General features: G+C 34.4%; 1 protein-coding gene across 1 annotated transcript; it reads left to right on the top strand.

The window, feature by feature from the left end:
- The first annotated feature begins 276 nt into the window (after nucleotides 1-276).
- On the top strand, nucleotides 277-16,601 carry LOC110109281 (alpha-L-arabinofuranosidase 1). The gene is made up of 18 exons (XM_020840266.2): nucleotides 277-608; nucleotides 705-921; nucleotides 1,242-1,296; nucleotides 1,901-2,112; nucleotides 2,549-2,670; nucleotides 2,755-2,908; nucleotides 4,138-4,207; nucleotides 7,311-7,456; nucleotides 7,549-7,594; nucleotides 7,699-7,751; nucleotides 9,659-9,803; nucleotides 10,458-10,576; nucleotides 10,667-10,738; nucleotides 10,835-10,938; nucleotides 14,325-14,381; nucleotides 14,520-14,718; nucleotides 15,603-15,746; nucleotides 16,459-16,601. The coding sequence occupies exons 2-18, from the start codon at nucleotides 727-729 to the stop codon at nucleotides 16,579-16,581; spliced, it is 2,016 nt and encodes a 671-aa protein (XP_020695925.1). The 5' UTR covers nucleotides 277-608; nucleotides 705-726; the 3' UTR covers nucleotides 16,582-16,601.
- The last annotated feature ends 1,498 nt before the right edge of the window (nucleotides 16,602-18,099 follow it).

Here is an 18,099-nt window from a genome sequence, read left to right on the forward strand (position 1 = left end):
ATTAATGTTATTTTGATATAGTTTAATAAAATTTTTATATAGCTAAGTATATAATATTAAATTTACTAATATGGAAGAATTTTGTAATATTCATGTGTTTGATTGGTTTCATTTGGGATATTTTTTTCATTATTTTATAAAATAAAATTTTAAAAAGCTTTTAGATTAAAAAATTATTTAAAAATAATAAAATAATTGTCCAAAAGAAGCTAAATTCTCTTATATGGAACTATGGAAATCTTGGCGAAGCTTGTAAGCTTAATTTGAGATCCCAGAATAACAATATTTGGGCGTGGGCGTGCAATAGAACATAATTCTTTCGCCAAATCCTCACTTCAGTGAGCCTTGCAAGCAACGCTACGTGGAGTAGATGACTATCGCATCCTAACCCCTCTAATCTCCGTTCGATCCCCAATCCGACGGTCAAAAAACGAAGATGGACCCCACCGCAGTCGTCGTCTTCGCCATCCACACAGTCCACCATGAGCCAGGCATGATTCCCGCGGCAATGGCTTCAAGCAACCCCCAGCTCGATTCTTGAACCCCTACTTAAACCCTGGCGCCCCCAGACCAGTTTCCGCATCACTGTCAAATTCTCTGCTGATTCGGTAACCAAAGTTTGAATCTTTTTCGATTCGGATCCTTTTTTGTATTGGCATCCTATCGCTGATTTATGCTTTTTTTTTGTTGTTGTTGAATTCGAGGTTGTGAATCGCTGCCGATGAGATGGGCCGTGAGGGAAAAATGGGGTTTTTGGATGTTTGTATTCTCACTCTGTTCTGTACTCTAATTATTATGTCCGATTTACGCCGAAGCTCAGCTTATGGATTGGAGGATATCCAAACTGCGGTCTTGGCGGTGAATGCTTCCTCGCATTCTGGAAGGAAGATGTCAGATACGCTGTTTGGTGTCTTTTTTGAGGTGAGCGGTTCCCTTTCCAGTGAGTTCACTGCAGGGTTTTGTTTGTTGATTTTGTTCACTAGAGCTGTTTTATGAAGTTAGAAAAATTAAAGGATAGTGGAGTTTGAAAAAAAATGGTAAATGGAATTCAGCTGATTGTATTAATCATATCGTGATATGAGCTAGACTTTACTTTTTCAGCCTAATGGTTTTAAAAATATGTAAAGTAATCAGGAAAGTGACATCCTTAGCATTTTTCTTGGTGTTCATTTTGTTTTTCTTCTAGATAAATTTTCAGAGTTGATCCACTTTGTGATGAGTCCTTGTTCTTATATTTACAGGAGATAAATCATGCTGGAGCTGGGGGGCTATGGGCAGAACTTGTGAGTAATAGAGGTGTGTCGAAAGTGTCTAATTATCAAAATGATGAGCATGAGAAGCAGTAGTAATTGAAGATATCCATAAACATTTTACTTGATTTGATACTGATTTATATTGTTGCAAGGCTTTAAATCTTGCCTTTTTTTTGTTTTAGGGGATATAGATTTAGGTTTTGTTTGGGACGACTTTCTTCCTGCTTCTAAAAGCAGCTTTCTAGTACAAAAATATTAATTTTTGCACTAAAAATCTGCTTTAAAAAGCAATAAGAAAACCATCCCAAACGAAGCCTTATATATTTCTCGTCTTTTCAATGGTAAATGTTGTTGGAAAGCTGTCTTAATTTCGAAGTCCTTGGAATGATCTCTGCAGCTTCTAGGAAACTTTTCCATGGTGATATGATTATTTATAATATACTAGAGTCTCTATGGAAGATCAAGATGCAAGCATGCCTCATTATAAACACGTTTATGACATGTAAATTAATGCTAAAAGATCTGCCTATTATGAAATAGTTCTTCGCAGGTCCGATATTGATGAAGATGTGTCAGTGAGGGTTGTTTTCTAGTTCTATTGATTCATTATGTGCTCTTAGTTCTGATTCCTTTAAATCCTTTTGCAGGCTTTGAAGCTGGGGGCCCTAATACCCCTTCAAACATTGACCCTTGGTCTATCATTGGGAATGACTCTACAATCTTTGTGACGACTGATCGAACATCTTGTTTTGAGCGTAATAAGGTGGCACTTCGTATGGAAGTTTTATGTGGCAATGAGGGATCTATTATCTGTCCAGTAGGTGGTGTTGGCATATATAACCCTGGGTATTGGGGAATGGTATGCACTTATGTTAGCTTCATTATGCTGAAATAAGATCAGTTTTTCCTACTTATCATTAATTAATTGTGCTTACTTCATAAGCTATGTGGATCTTGTTTCAAGCCATATATGAGGATAAGACCTTTGATAATGGTCGCCACAACACTTTTCATCTTTGAGAAATCCTCGTTGCTTCTAGTGGAATAGAATCCTTCATGTGTCTTGGAGATTTATTTAGGCTTCGTTTGGGACGGCCTTGTTGCTTCTTAAATTAGCTTTCTAGTACAAAAAATTTAATTATTGATCTAGAAAGTTTATTTAAGAAGCAGCAAGAAAGTCATCCCAAATGAAGCCTTAGTTTCACTTGATTATTTCTTTCTGTTCATCAGTCATTTTGATTGCTTATGGTTTACTGGCAGTTTATCTCTTGATATTTTATAATTTTTTAATTCAGAATATTGAAGATGGAAAACAGTATAAAGTTGTCCTTTACGTAAGAACATTAGCAGCAATCAAATTATCTGTTTCACTGGCAAGCACAGATGGGTTGCAGAACCTTGCTTCTTCTATTATAACGTGAGAACTTTTATTGGTATAAAATTTTTAGAAGTAAAACCGCGACTTATCAAATACTCTACTCACCTTTCCCTTAAATTACAGGACAGCTGAACTGAATACGTCTAATTGGACAAAAGTTGAGCTATTATTTACTGCCAAAGGATCAAATGCTCAGTCCAGGCTTCAATTGACAACTTCCAATCAAGGAATAATTTGGTTTGATCAGATATCAGTTATGCCTGTTGACACTTACAAGGTAAGTTTTTTACAGAAAATAATAAAAAAAAGCATGGCGATATTTTCTTATGAACGTCGAGAGAATAAGAGAGAAAAGTGAGTCTTCAAAGAACCTGTTAAAGTAACTAAAGAAACTCATTTAAACCATATGTTAAAAGGCCTGTTTTCAGAAACTGAAGAAACCTTCTCTTGCCATGTTTGTTTTTTTGTTTTTGTACAAGAATTTAGTTCATGATATGAATCCTATATTCTGAAGGCTTTTTTTTCTTTCCCCTGAGTAAAGTAGTTATTTGTGACCGACCCCATATTTTGGTATAAAGGCTTGTTGTTTTTGTTGTAGTAGTAAAGGAGTTATGTTTCAATTAGGAATCAATCATGCTGAAGTTGCTTGAATTTTGACTTGCTCTTTAACTTTGGTTATTTCATACAAGAGTACATAATATAAACTCTGAAGGCTTAATTTTTTTTCAAGTGAAGAAGGTATGCTTCAAATAGGAAGAAATCTTAACTGAAGTTTGTTTGGTTTTACTCCTAATAGTTATGTCAGGTTCTAAGAGTTCAGATACTCTTCAGAAGAGTTTAGATTAACTAAGTCTTGCATGAGATGTAAATTTCTCTATCTCCCTCTCTTTGAATTCAGTAACTCTCATTTAACTTGATTTGCCTATCTCTATGAAAGGGTTTGGCTCAATTATTTGCAAGGGTTCAATTGAGAGATTACAAGGACCAAAACCACTCCCATCCACCCATTATCATATCCCTTGATTTGACTGCTAGTCTCAAGTAGGATTCAGGCTGTTTCCCCAGAATAATTTTGGATTAAACAGTGTCCTATGACATTGGAGAAGTCAATATCAATAAAATATGTGTTTATCAATTTGGAACTTTTCATAATAATAAAAACAAAGATGGAATATTTTCTTATGGAATATTCATTAATCTTTGACTTCTTGTGGTGTAAGTTTCTCATGATTTCTGAACCACTTTTTTGCTTTCTATGTATACGCTTAGGCACTTAGCTTCCGATCTTGTTAATTGAAATGAGTAGTAACAAATTATAATGAATTTCAAATTGTCAAATGAAAAAAGATTTTTTAATGTTTACTCAAGCTATAAATTTTATTGGTATTGTGAGTATGTCATCTTAGGGTCTAATCGTTGCACTCATTCTTGAGCTTGACCTTATGGCTGTTTGATGCCATTATCTACTCATCTCATTACCGTTTTTTTCATTTTGTACTTGTACAGGGACATGGCTTTAGGAAGGAGCTTTTTGCAATGGTGGCCAATCTAAAACCTCGGTTCTTAAGATTTCCAGGTAAAAAAAATACCCTCCGCCCTTCTCATTCTGCAGAACGGTCACCCAAACTAATGAAAGGAAAAAGATTATATATGTCATAGGGTTTGACAAGAGTCTGCTTAGGTCTAAGTAGCTCTAATAAGGAGCACAACGGATATAGTGGCGGAGTAAAAAAAATTTCTAGTGATAGCTCAAATTAGGTTTTTCAAATATTTTATCAGTTTCTTTCATATGGGCTTTTTAGTTTTTTGTTTGTTTGAATTTGTTATTTAAAAAGGATAAAATGTAAGATGATAAAATACTTACAATTTTTTATGCCACTCTTTGTATTTTGAAAAATTGAATGATTACTTTATTATCAATACAATCAAATATTCTCTACTCAATATAAGTGACTAAAGTATCCTTAATCCACTGATATCCTATTTTATTTCATATTGAATTTTTTATAATACTTGAGCAGAAAAAAACTCATTGAACTTTTATTACATTTATTTATCTTAAAATAAAATCTAAAATTTAATTTATCATGATAAAATTTTGATTATAATATTCAAGTTAATTTATATTCATATAAAAGTTAGAGCTGTAAAGAGATGAATGAAAGGATAAAAGTTATTAACTAAGCTTCTATTTTAATAACAAATAAATAATCATAATTGTTGCGGACTAGAATATACGCGGCGATAGAGTTTTAATTGTTCGTCTTAGCGTTATACGGATATCCAGTTCACACACAGAGAACACAAGATTTTTTACGTGGAAAACCCTTGAAAGGGGAAAAACCACGGGGCCTAGCCCAGTTGAAAAGATTTCACTAGAACTTGAATTGGATACAATGGGCTGATTCGTCTCTAAGGACGATCAGATTACAAGTAACAATTGTACAATTGAAGTCCGAGTGTCGAGTAATGGTCTGGCAGGACTTCAGGCCTTAGATGATGATAAGGCAGAAACTTCGGGCCTTAGATGAAGGTCTGGCAAATGTGAGAATCTTCAATGATGGCCTGGCAAAGATGAGAGCTTCAAGTGAAAGACTGGCAGAGCGTAGAGCGTCAGATGATGATCCGGCGGAGTGACGGCGTTAAGTGATGATCCGGTGGAACACAGGGTGTCAGGTGGTGGTTCGGCTGAGTGACGGCGTTAAGCGGTGGTCCGGTGGAGCACAGGGCGTCAGGTGGTTGTTCGGCTGAATGACGGCGTTAAGCGGTGGTCCGGTGGAGCACAGGGCGTCAGGTGGTGGTCCGGCGGAGTGACAGAGTTAAGCGGTGGTCCGGTGGAGCACAGGGCGTCAGGTGGTGGTCCGGTGGAGTGACGGCGTTAGGCGGTGGTCCGGTGGAGCACAGGGCGTCAGATGGTGGTCCGACGGAGTGACGGTGTTAGGCGGTGGTCCGGTGGAGCACAGGGCCTCAGGTGGTGGTCCGGCGGAGTGACGGCGTTAGGCGGTGGTCCGGCGAAACTCCGGCGGTGGTCGAGGAGGCTAAGAAGTAAGAGCGATCTCCGATCTCTCTCTTTTTTCCTTAAGCTCCGGGGGGTCCTCTTTCAAGAGAAGAGGGGGCTCTATTTATAGATTTTGGGAATGACATAGCCCGTAAATAGGTGGAGGATCAAGGGTTAGTTGGGAGTGGTTGAATGGACGGTTGATTTTGAATCCTACGATCGTGCACCGTTCGTTGGACATTTGAAGGTCTTAGAGATGTCGGAATTCGGCGATCTTGGGCTCGTTGGATTCGTCTCGTCGAGCTGTTCGATTCGAGTATAAGCTTGTAAAAATTGGAGACCGTTTGGTAACTCAAATTGCGGTTTGAACCTTCCGACAGCACTTTGAGCCCTTGATTTGGACTCATTTGGGCTCGGATTGGGTTGATCTTGGTGTCGTCGGGTTTGTATTTCCGAGACGCTCAGTTTGACTGTAAGCTCGCTGAAATCGGAGTTCGGGTGCTCCCAAAATTAATTTTTTGAAGTTTCCAACTAGCTTTTGCCTCGAGATTCGTGCCCGATAAAACTAATTTTTTGATGATGTATCAATAATATAATTATAAAAAAATTATATATATTTTTTCAGGGGCCCCCCTAAATCCGCCAATATATGGATACCTCTTATCATCACATTGATCATATATATTTCTGAAGCATCTATGTTTAAACCTATTCCAATCTATCCAAAAATGTAATTTCTGTGAATGATATGTTTCTGTTCTTCTACTATGAGAGTGTGTACAAAAAGTTAATAACGTTAAAGGTAAAATAAGTTGATATAGAGTTTAGTTCATATTTATTATACGGGCATTACCTTCAATTCTGTGGATGATAATAAATGATAGATGAGGAGCAGGATAAATTAAAAAATTTGCTTACTTGCTAGCAGAGCTATTATTTTGTACAGTATATTTAAGTGTGTACTACGAAATTTTCAAATAATACTTGGCCTCTGAGATTTTCCAAATGAGCATAGATAGTGAATATGGGTGTCCACGTTTTTACTATCTATTTGGTACAGCTACTGTTGTACTGCCTCCATCTTTTTTTGTTATCAGATTTCTACATTTTTAATCCATTCAAAGCCCTATGCGCCAGGTCAATTATGTTAAGTTTTGGAACCCAATTTTTGTCCTATGAAGAGAATGCATTATACAAACTTAGTCATCGGTCGAAGTGGTATCAAACATTTATGCTTATTTCATCATGAGTATTTTGAATTTTTTTTTTCAATAATTTCCACTGCCTTAGATTTTTTTTTTCTTTAGATTCTTCTTGTTGATAAGACTAGAGAGGGAGTTGAAGGTAAACTTGAATTATGGAGGTCAACCTTAGAGTCTAAAGGTTTTCGCTTGAGTAGATCTAAAACGGAATATATTTCCATCTTATATCATATAAGAGAAATTAGGATTAAAATTCACCACAATCAATTCGTAGTGAAATCTGTAGTAGTGACAACAAGACATAGCCATCAATTCAATGCACCTATATGCTGATCTTTTCTGTTTCTGTTTTTTTCTTATCAGTGTTTGCATAGGTATTGCCTATTTCCCAATAAATTATTCAGCTAGTGCTTCTATGAGATTCTCATCTTATTTCAAATCAAGATAGGTTTCACTTTTTCCAACTTTCTTTTGTCCAGGTGGTTGTTTTGTGGAAGGTGAATGGCTTAGAAATGCATTTCGATGGAAAGAAACAATGGTTTCCTGGGAGGAAAGGTCTGGTCACTTCGGTGACGTCTGGATGTATTGGACCGATGATGGGCTCGGATACTACGAATTTCTTCAAGTACTCATTTCTTTTGATTTGCTGTTTTATTCACAAACCTAAAGTGAAATGACTCTTATTTTAAACTAGTTTTTGGTATTTGTTAAATGCAGCTTGCAGAAGACCTCGGCGCTTCAGCTGTGTGGGTGGTCAACAATGGTACTTCTATTTGGAGAGTTTGGATGAGTTGAAATTACAGCTTTAATTTCAATTAGATATATTATGTTGTCATTAAAGGCTTGTTGTTGTTGTTGTTGTTGTAGGAGTCAGCCACAACGATCAAGTTGCTACTCCAAACATATTAGCTTTTGTTCAGGCATGGTTTTAACTCATGCTTACATATGGATTTTGCTTCTTCAGAAGAGAATGAATTATCTGTAATTTTTTAGTATTCATTATTGAAGCTAATTTGACACTTCCAATGGTATTTTGAGGCATTGTCACTATTGCTCCTATTATTATTTGCATTTTCAGCTAAGGCACATAAGAGTATTGGATTAGTCTTGCACTAAATAGATGAAAAATATATTGGTATAGAAATGCTAAGTGGTTGACCCTCTCATATAGATTTAAACTTTTGGTTTAAAATATATTTAACCATCTCAACTTTGGTTTCCTTTGGTCCACATTCCCTAACATTTGCATCAAGAAGAGACTGTTAAGAATGAGGATTACTTAGCTGCTGCTTGAAACTTTTGGTAACCATTTTTAAATATGAATTATTAATCTTCACTGTATCACATCAATCCAATGGAGGTATTAAGAAACAAATACTCCAATATTAATAGGCCAAGCAGGGTCCAAAATTTATTGTTGGTTTATTTGATGGAAGATTAATGTGTGTTACATTCCCAGAGTTTAATAGAATAACTACTACTTCAGTGCAATACATTATGTTCAGGCATACTATAGGGAAGAAAAAAAGTAAACACACCAACCTTTTTGTTTTATGCCTTTGCTTTTGGTGTGGTGTGATGATTTTTTTTTTTTTTTGCTGCAAATACTCGAACATAGTTTTTTCAAAATCACTTTACTTTCAGTTCGCTTGAATTGACATACCTTTTATTGCCTCCACTTCTAACTTCTTTATGAATTTTGTGCGTTAGTCAGTCTGAATCTCGTGCATTAATATTTAGATTTGGAATATTAAATCTATTTTTTGGGTTAGGCTTATTTTCCTTCTATACTTTTATGTCCTCTTTAAAGCTCAAGTGGGATCATAAGCTACTAAGGAGCTCAAATATTGCAAATGAAGTCTCATATAGTTCCTATTGCATGCTTAAAAAGTTCATAAATCCAATGCACATATTTCTCTCCACCAAGTTCAACTTCATAATTTTGATTGCTGGTTCTGTTTCATTAAAGATGACTTGTGGCGTAGGGTTTACTTACATAATCCTTTGATGCGATTCACAAAGAATATACAAAATGTCAAAATTTACAATCAACTAACTTTAGTTTTAGTAAAATTTAGTCTCTTTTGATGCAAAATAAGGGAACACTAAACTTTAGCGAAATAATATCAAAATAAAAATTTTACAGGAAATTTGAGAACGATTAAAAACTATGTTGTGATCAGGACTTGCATTGAAAAAAATAATAATTGTATGAACTTAATTAGATCTTTATGACACAAAACACAAAGTAAAAAAATATGTTGTGAAAGTAACATGGATAGAAGGTGCCAGATATTCACACCTTTTACCTTTACAAGAAGATAGCCTTTTGTGGAAAATTGTCATCAACTTGGCGGTGGCTGGCAGCAATGGAGTCAGGGGTGGTCCCTGATAGTGTGGTGATAGTGTTCAACAATAATGATGTTGTTGGCTGGAGGTGGCGACGGGCAACCACGATGGTAGGCTACATGAGGTGAAAAGTGGTGGTGGTTGGCGACGACGATGGCAGGCGATGAACAGTAATGGGTGGAAATGAGTGAAGCATCACATTTTCAATGTATTTTGAATTTGCTCGAATTGAATGAATTCCAATATGAAGTAGGTGATGAATTCCGAATTTCTCAAATTAGGATTAATATGCATTTGCTTTTCTTACAACCAAATAAGCTGTATTTTGATTTAATTTGCAATACAAATATTTACAACCAAATGGCTCCTTAATAGTTAACATTGTTAATCTTTGCTGGCTTTTGATGAACCTTTGTTTTTCTTGATTTAATGGTTCGGATTAGCTAAAAGTTTCTTATAAATTGCTAATTTTGTGCAGGATACACTTGATAGTATTGAATTTGCTAGAGGATCTCCTAACTCAACATGGGGCTTACTTCGAGCTGCAATGGGACATCCAGAACCTTTTGAACTGAAATATGTGGCAGTTGGTAATGAAGACTGTGGGAAAAAAAATTACCGAGGTAAGGTCGTTTTCTTTCGCTAAGTTTCTTTTTTGTTTTTAATTAATTTATTTATTTTTTATCATCATCATCATCATTAGCCTTACCCCAACCATTTTGTGCTTTTATCTTTAACAATCATGACTGTCCAATAGCTTAAAATATGCTATTTCATTTGTATAATGTGTTAATAATACTTTGTTTTCTTAATTTCATGTGGTCTAATTTCTCATGAAATTTGTTCTACTTCCATATAAACAACAAAAAATCAACTGTAGGACAGCGTTACCAAACATTTCCATAATTTGCAAACTACTATGATTTCATATCTTTGTAATAATGGTTTAAAGCGTACACAAAGAGATTGTAAATGACTTTTGTTATTTCCTCCTGCAAAAAATGAAGTTCAGGAAGGTTCACTTTACACTTTGATTATATCATACTTGACTTGTACTTGGTTTTTTTTTGCAAGTCATCTGCATATGCTTCAAGTTAAAACATTTAATTATTTTTTTTCTTTTTTTTCAAATAACTCGTTTTCATTTATTTAATACTTTTCTATCTTTGGGTCATTGTTTCTTAACTCACTGGTTAATTATCAATTTTTATTAGCTGTACTAGATTATCGAATGAAATAAAGACTCTGGAAGTTCTAATAGGCATATTATTTGACAGGAAACTACCTCAAGTTCTACTATGCCATCAAAGCTGCTTATCCGGACATTAAAATCATTACCAACTGTGATGGCTCGTCTTCCCCATTAGACCATCCTGCTGATATGTATGATTTCCATGTATGTTTAAGCAATTCTAACCCCAGAATTTAGCTAGTCTAAGTACTGATTTTATATCAGGACTTCTAACTGTGCATTGATTTTGGGTAGATTTACACGTCCTCAAACAATTTGTTTTCAATGTCAAAGCAATTTGACCACACATCACGTTCTGGTCCAAAGGTATGACAGTTATGATATATGAAATGCTTAATAAATTTTAAGGCGATTGTTGACAGTGTATAATTCTAATTCCTTACATGATAATGCAATTTCTAGGCTTTTGTTAGTGAGTATGCTGTGACTGGATCTGATGCTGGCAAAGGAAGCCTTCTAGCTGCATTAGGTGAAGCTGGATTTCTTATGGGGTTGGAAAGGAACAGGTAACTTTATGAATTCCCGGTATCATGAGACTGCATTAGCATTTTTCTTCTTTCATTTTTAAAACAAATAGAAAGCTGGTATAAACAGGAATGTTGCTTAATTATGCTCCATTACAACCTATTAACGATTACCTTAAAAACTTTTTTGTTATCTAATTGAATGATTAGCAGTACTAAGACATTGTGTATTCTTGCATAGCCGTGAACTCTACTCCCAGAACTTTTTCATCCATAGAGCAATTATAAGGAAGCCAAAATATTTTACCATCAACAGTCAACTAACCTCGATCTAAAATTTTCTTATATTGACAAAAACGATTATAAAATAAAAATTTAACCTGACACTACTAGGGCTCAACCTTATCTTACCCTTCCCTATAAAAATAGCCAGAATAACAATCTAGTAAATGACGATGCCCATAAAGATATGTAGCTTTAATTCACAAAATGAATATCAATTTAAAAAATTTGTCATCCTCATCTTCGTCCTTAGATGAAGAAGACAATATCCAATTGATAAATAGTCTTGAATAAGAGGAAACAGTAATATGTCATGCCATCACAAATAACAATATGATGATCCAATACATTCTCAATCAACAAAACAACCAAGTGTTTGTAGGCGGATCAGTTACAAGACATGCTTTCATCAATTGTGATTGGGAGAGCGCAGATCGTCGACTGTTCAATGATTATTTCTCAAACACTCCATTGTACAATGACGCATGTTCCGATGGAGATATCAAATATGTCGATCAGTTTTCCTTCACATAGTGGATACAGTTAAATCTCATGACAACTACTTCCACCAATGAATGAATCGCACCAGTAGACTTGGATTGTCACACCTTTAGAAAGTAACAATCGTATTTCAGATGTTGGCATATGGACTACCAGCAGATGTTACATACGAGTATATTAAAATAGGCGAGTCAACCACAATTGAAAGCGTAAAGAGATTTTGTCGAGCAATAGTGAAGATATTTTTAGAGTAATATTTAAGATCACCAACAATTAATGATGTTGTTAGGCTTCTCCACATTCGTCAACGTGGTTTTTCAGGAATGCTAGGCAGTTTAGATTGCATGCAATGAAAGTGGAAAAATTGTCCTATTGGATGGGTCCAATAATATACGGGTAGTAGTGGAACACCTATTGTTATTCTTGAAGTTGTAGTGGATTATAATCTTTGGATATTGCATGCTTATTTTAGTATGTCTGACACTAATAATGATATCAATGTGTTAAGAGTCTTCCCACATATTCTTCAATCTCGTTCAAGGTATTGCTCCTCTCGCCATTGTCATTCAAGGAAAAGAATATAATATGGGTTATTATTTGGCTAACAATAGATATCTAAAATTGTCTACCATCGTACAAACTATTCTAGAGTCACGTGGTTCGAAGAAACAATATTTTGCAATGAAGCAAGAAGCATGTAAAAAAGAAATATAATGTGTCTTTAGAGCTATCCAATCATGTTATGCAATTGTGGTTGGATGAAAAGATGTGGTACATGACATAATGACTACATGCATAATTTTGCATAACATGATATCGAGGAAGAACGCGGTCTCAGTGCACCAGTTGAAGTTACAAGAGAAGCGCCACCTTCGAAGGTTGAAATGGTGGCGAATGATAATACATGATTTTAAAAATTTATCGCTCGCCATGGACAAATTAGAAATAAAGATGCTCACATCGGATTTCAAAATGCATTAATTGATCATTTGTTTGAGCAGTATACTAATTCTGATGTCTAGTTGCATGTGTATTTTTTGTTTCTATTTATGTGGTGTAAATATTTATTTTGTTAGGTACTTATTTATATTTATATTTCAAATTAATTTATCGAGTAATATTTATTTTTGTTAAAAAAAATTATAAGTGAGTCTAATTTGAAAATTCGTTAAATATTAGGTTATGATTAAAAATAAATATAGAAACGGAGATGAGAAAGAATATACATAGAATATTCTTTTTTGATATTAAAAATTGAGTTTGGTTGGAGATGAATTACTGTTTGTTATGACTGTTATTGCATTTTGAAATAGAAAATATGTTTTTCGGTTGGAGATGTCCTCACAGCCGAGATAAAATGTAAAAATGTGTTTCCATTTGTCATTCTGGTGTACGCTCGCTGGAGCTGCAACCGGTGAATGAAGTTTGTTTGGAGATGCCCTTAGAGATGAAAACAACTCTGTTCTTCTTCTGCGATTCCAAGAGATGGGAGAAGCCAGCAAAATGAATGTTCCTTCCTCTTCCAGGTAACAGATGCTCCTTTGTCATTCCAAACACTTACCTCTCACGGTTGCAACAACATCCCGACCACTTTGGCTCCAACTCCTATTCGATCCTCGTCACCTCTAGCCAACTCCCAAATCCGCCCTGGCCACCTGCTGCTACTAGAGGAAACTGAGAGCTTCAACAAGAAATGAGCTGTCGGTTTGAGAAGAAAAGGAAGGAAATAGGCTTGAGCAAAGTCATTTACATAATTGTCCCTCCAACTCAATGCTTGTCAGCCAACTGTTAAAAATTTACCATTTGCTATGGTGTTTTGCATTTATAAATAATATATAGATTTTTAAACTTAGGAAAAAAAGGGCAAATGGAATTTGATTCGCTAACCTTCAATCATGCGAACTCAGATATATTGTTCTAGATGTCAAATTGGTTTATTCAATGAGTAAAACATAACAACATTAAATTTACTGAATTTCGTGAAAGTTGGGATTTTGAGATATTTTTAAATTGAACCAAATGTAGCACATACCTTAGCAAATTCAGGTTTAACATAGGGGTTGTTTGATTTAAGTAAAAGGTTTTTAAAATATTCCAGATGTAGGGATTTTGAAAATATCAATGTTTGTTTTGAAGTAAAAAAATAATAATGCAGAGTAAAATTTTGATGTATTTGGAATGCACATTCTAGTGCAATTTTGGAGTATTTAAAAATTGTTAGATTTTGGTGATTTTTAAATACATAATAATTTTTTTTTTGTTATGACCTCTGCCATCAAACTCCGATACAATCGGCCGCTGTTGTCAGCCACTATCGGCCACCTCCACTATCGTTCACCACCAATCGCCACTTTCATTGTTGCCATTGTTGAAAGTCATCACTGTAGCCCACCACTGCCCGCCACTTTGTGCCTGCCACCGACTACTAGCTGTCATTATCCGTGGGCTTTATACTGCATTCATTTTATTTCAAACCAAATAAAAAAATAATCTCATGAATTTATTTTATGCTCATTCAAACAAATTCAAATATATTCCATATCTTTTACACTCCGTTCTATTTTACTTTTTTTTTTCCTTTTTTGTCAATCAAAAGGCCCCCTTACAGAGTAGACTGATGGGTTGCTTTGCTTCTTCTTGAACAGTGACGTTGTTGAAATGGCAAGCTATGCACCTCTTTTTGTCAATGACAATGATAGGCGGTATGTATGTTGGTGCGGTCTTTTTTATTAAATCATTTTGGGATTTACAGAAGTGATCGTTTGTGAAGCTCCTAATATCCAGTTTATTCATCTCCACAAGCAAATTGAATTTCAGCCCATATTTTCTATTCAACCCAGGTGGAATCCAGATGCTATTGTCTTCAACTCATGGCAGCAGTATGGAACTCCAAGCTATTGGGTACAACAGTTTTTTAAAGAATCTAGTGGTGCAATTTACTTCCCCTCTACAATCCAAGCTAATTCTTCAGGATCTTTAATTTCTTCTGCTATTGTTTGGGAAAACACTGAAGACAATAACAAAAACATAAAAATAAAGGTCAGCTCTTTGAATATCCCACACATGTTATGATAAATTTTTCATCATTCCATTGTATTTGGACAGCTTAATTGAAATTTTATGTTTTGAATTTCTAATTAATTCCTTACAGAATATTGAAGTATGTGTGTGATCTACATATATATTGACGATGACACTTATATAAGAAAAAATTTTCTCAAATTCTATTTCCATGTGTTGCAAATTTCTTCACATAAAGCTTGTACTAGACACAGTATTGGTCATTCCAGTACTGAGCACTTATATATATAATGATAATTTTATCGTGATGGTTGATCATCTTAGGCTTCGTTTAAGACGATTTTTTTATTGCTTCTTAAAAAGGAATTTTAGTACAAAAACTTCACATAAAGCTTGGCTAGACACAATATTGGTCATTCCAGTACTGAGCACTTATATATATAATGATAATTTTATCGTGATGGTTGATCATCTTAGGCTTCGTTTGAGACGACTTTTTTAATTGCTTATTAAAATAGAATTTTAGTACAAAAATTCTTTTTTAAGAAGCAATAAAAAAGCCGTCTCTAACGAAACCTTAATCAGACCTCGAGCATATGTACTATTTTTGTATCATTGGAAACTTAATTTTCTTTTCTTTTATGGAAGCATTTGTGATGATTTGCAATACCTTGTTGAACAATACAAATATCTGCCACCTTCTAATACTTTAATTTTTTCTTTAGTCATCATCATCATCCTCATAAGCCTTATCCCAACAATTTGGGGCCAGCTTTATGAATCCTCATTTTGCTTTCTTTCCTATGAATTTACTCTATTCCATGTATTAATAAGTCAAAAGCGACTAATAGCCATGCTATGAATAGTTGAGCCCACTTCATGAGTATAACATCTTTGTGCAGATTGTTAACGTTGGGAGTAACACGGTGAATTTGAAGATCTCTATAACCGGATTGCAGGAAACTATAAACTCGTCCCAATCATCAATAACAGTACTTACCTCCAGTAATGTGATGGATGAGAATTCTTTTGGGGCACCTAATAAGGTTAAGTTAAAGATTGTTTTGTTTCATTTTTTTTCTTCATGCATTCTGGATAATCATGGCTTTTCATCCTTTCATAACAAGGAAAAACAGAAAAAAAAAAAAATTCCGAATTTTCTTTTATTTTCTTCTATTTTTGTGGATAATTATTGTTTCCATCCTTTCTTGGTAAGCCTTTATCTTGCTGATTAAAAGAAACTTAGGCTTCATTTGGTATGGCTTTCTTCCTGCTTAAAGCAGCTTTCTAGTACAAAATTTTGATTTTGTTTGGGGCGGCTTTTTTTATGAACTAGAAAGCTTCTTTAAGAAGCAGAAAGAAAGCCGTCCCAAATGAAGCCTTAGTAAAGAATTTTAATTTTTGTACTAAAAAGCTGCTTTAAGAATCAGTAAAAAAACCGTCTCAAACGAAGCCTTGGTATAGTGTTGCTTATATAGCATATCTTTTTATGCAAAGAAATTATTCACTCATAATATATTTCAAGTTATCGACAGTATGAATCTATTCAAGTTTATATATTAATACTCAGCTTTTAAGTTCTTTGAATTATTTTATACTCCCCGAAATGGAGTTTCCTAGTTTTAAATGAAAAGCAGTAGAAAATGCTGTGGTCATGGTGCTATTTCATTACAGCAAATTGATTTCATTGTCAAATATATCTATACGAATATCCATTTTATTTGATCATAAGCTGAATTGACAATATTGATGATGCAGGTGTTTCCTGTAGAGAATTCCTTGTCAAATGCTGGAACTGAAATGAATATTGTGATTTCTCCACATTCATTGACTTCCATCAATTTACCACTTGGCCCAACAACTTACATATCTGCAATTTAGAATTAAAAGGGTAGCAGCAAAAATAAGAATAGATGGTATGAAATTGAAAGGGTTGCATTGTATGTGATTATCTTTATACTATGTAATTATCAATAATTTATGGTAATTATTTATATTGTTGCTTCTCATTTTTAATCCTGAAATACTGTTTAGTTCGAGTTCTGCAATTATCTTCCTTTTGATGGGGTGAACAACAAAATTTTTAGAATTACTGGAATGATGAGTAGCCCTGCTTGGGAAGAAACTAGGAATGGATATGTTTTAAGAGAAGATAAATGCATACATTGAAGACAAGATATGAAATGTTTTGAATATGAAATTTGTGCCCTTCTTTATTACTTGTAGTAGAGATTGCAAAGCTTCTCTGGAAAGATTTTCCTCCTAAGAAAATATATCTAGAAAATCTCGTACAACAAAGAAATCAGAAAGATAAACAAAATTTATACTCCTATCCTAAATTGATGCTAGAAATATCATACAACCCTTCTTCAATAATATATCTGCTTCCATAAAAAAATCGGACAAGACAAAATACCTTTAACTCCTTGAAATATATAACTTTCACTACCCAAAATTAAAGTAACTCACTTCTTTGAGCAATCAATCTGAGACTTGCACCGACTCAATCAATTTATACCCAAAATAACATCATTTAAGAAAATGGGTAATAAAATTAAACTAGATTTCCACATTATAAAAAAGCTTACTATCATTAGAAATAAAATCTATTATTTATTATATCATCTACAATTAATAAGATAGCAGAAAGATAAACAAGTTGTATAATGAAGGCAAGTACATTAAATCAAAGAAATGCTCAAAAATAAATAAATGACTAGTTTTAGAATCAAATAAAATAGGATATATACACTTAAAAATATAAATTGTACATATCATAACATCTGGAGCATCATAGTTCTCCTATTCAATCAAACTATATACACGTGGTTGAACTAGATCATGAGCAATAAAACTACTCGCCTCTCTCTAAATAATGTCTGATGGCCTTATTGCCACAAAACCAGACAACTCTACCAAATGGTCCCTTCAAAAAAGTATAGAGCAAAACTACCCTCAGTCTCCCTATCAGTTTGATAAAGCTCTCTAATATGGGCTAAAAAATGGCTGTCAAATCATGCATGTAGACACTCTACTACTTGGTGTCTACCTAATTGCATCTGAAGCACTATCTAGTCATCCTATAACATTGACCATAATGGCTTATAACATAATTTTGGTACACATGTGCCCCACTAATAAAATCATAAATGGCTACACTACTATTACTAGAGACTGCTGCAGATACTGAAAGTCCACCTCTCTTGAAATCTCCAAGCATAAATTTGCTCTTTTTCAGAAAAAAAAAACCCACTATCGAATTTCTCGCCACTAAACCATCGCTACTAAGTAGCTATCATATCATTCTCTCAGATGAGCTTTCTCCATAAGCTTAGAGAAATTATAAATATAAAATGGCACCAGAGGCTATCTCAAACTGTCTCAAAGTCCTTTCAAAAA

Source organism: Dendrobium catenatum, unplaced genomic scaffold (assembly GCF_001605985.2).
Source record: "Dendrobium catenatum unplaced genomic scaffold, ASM160598v2 original_scaffold_98264, whole genome shotgun sequence".
In the NCBI taxonomy this organism is placed as follows: domain Eukaryota; kingdom Viridiplantae; phylum Streptophyta; class Magnoliopsida; order Asparagales; family Orchidaceae; genus Dendrobium; species Dendrobium catenatum.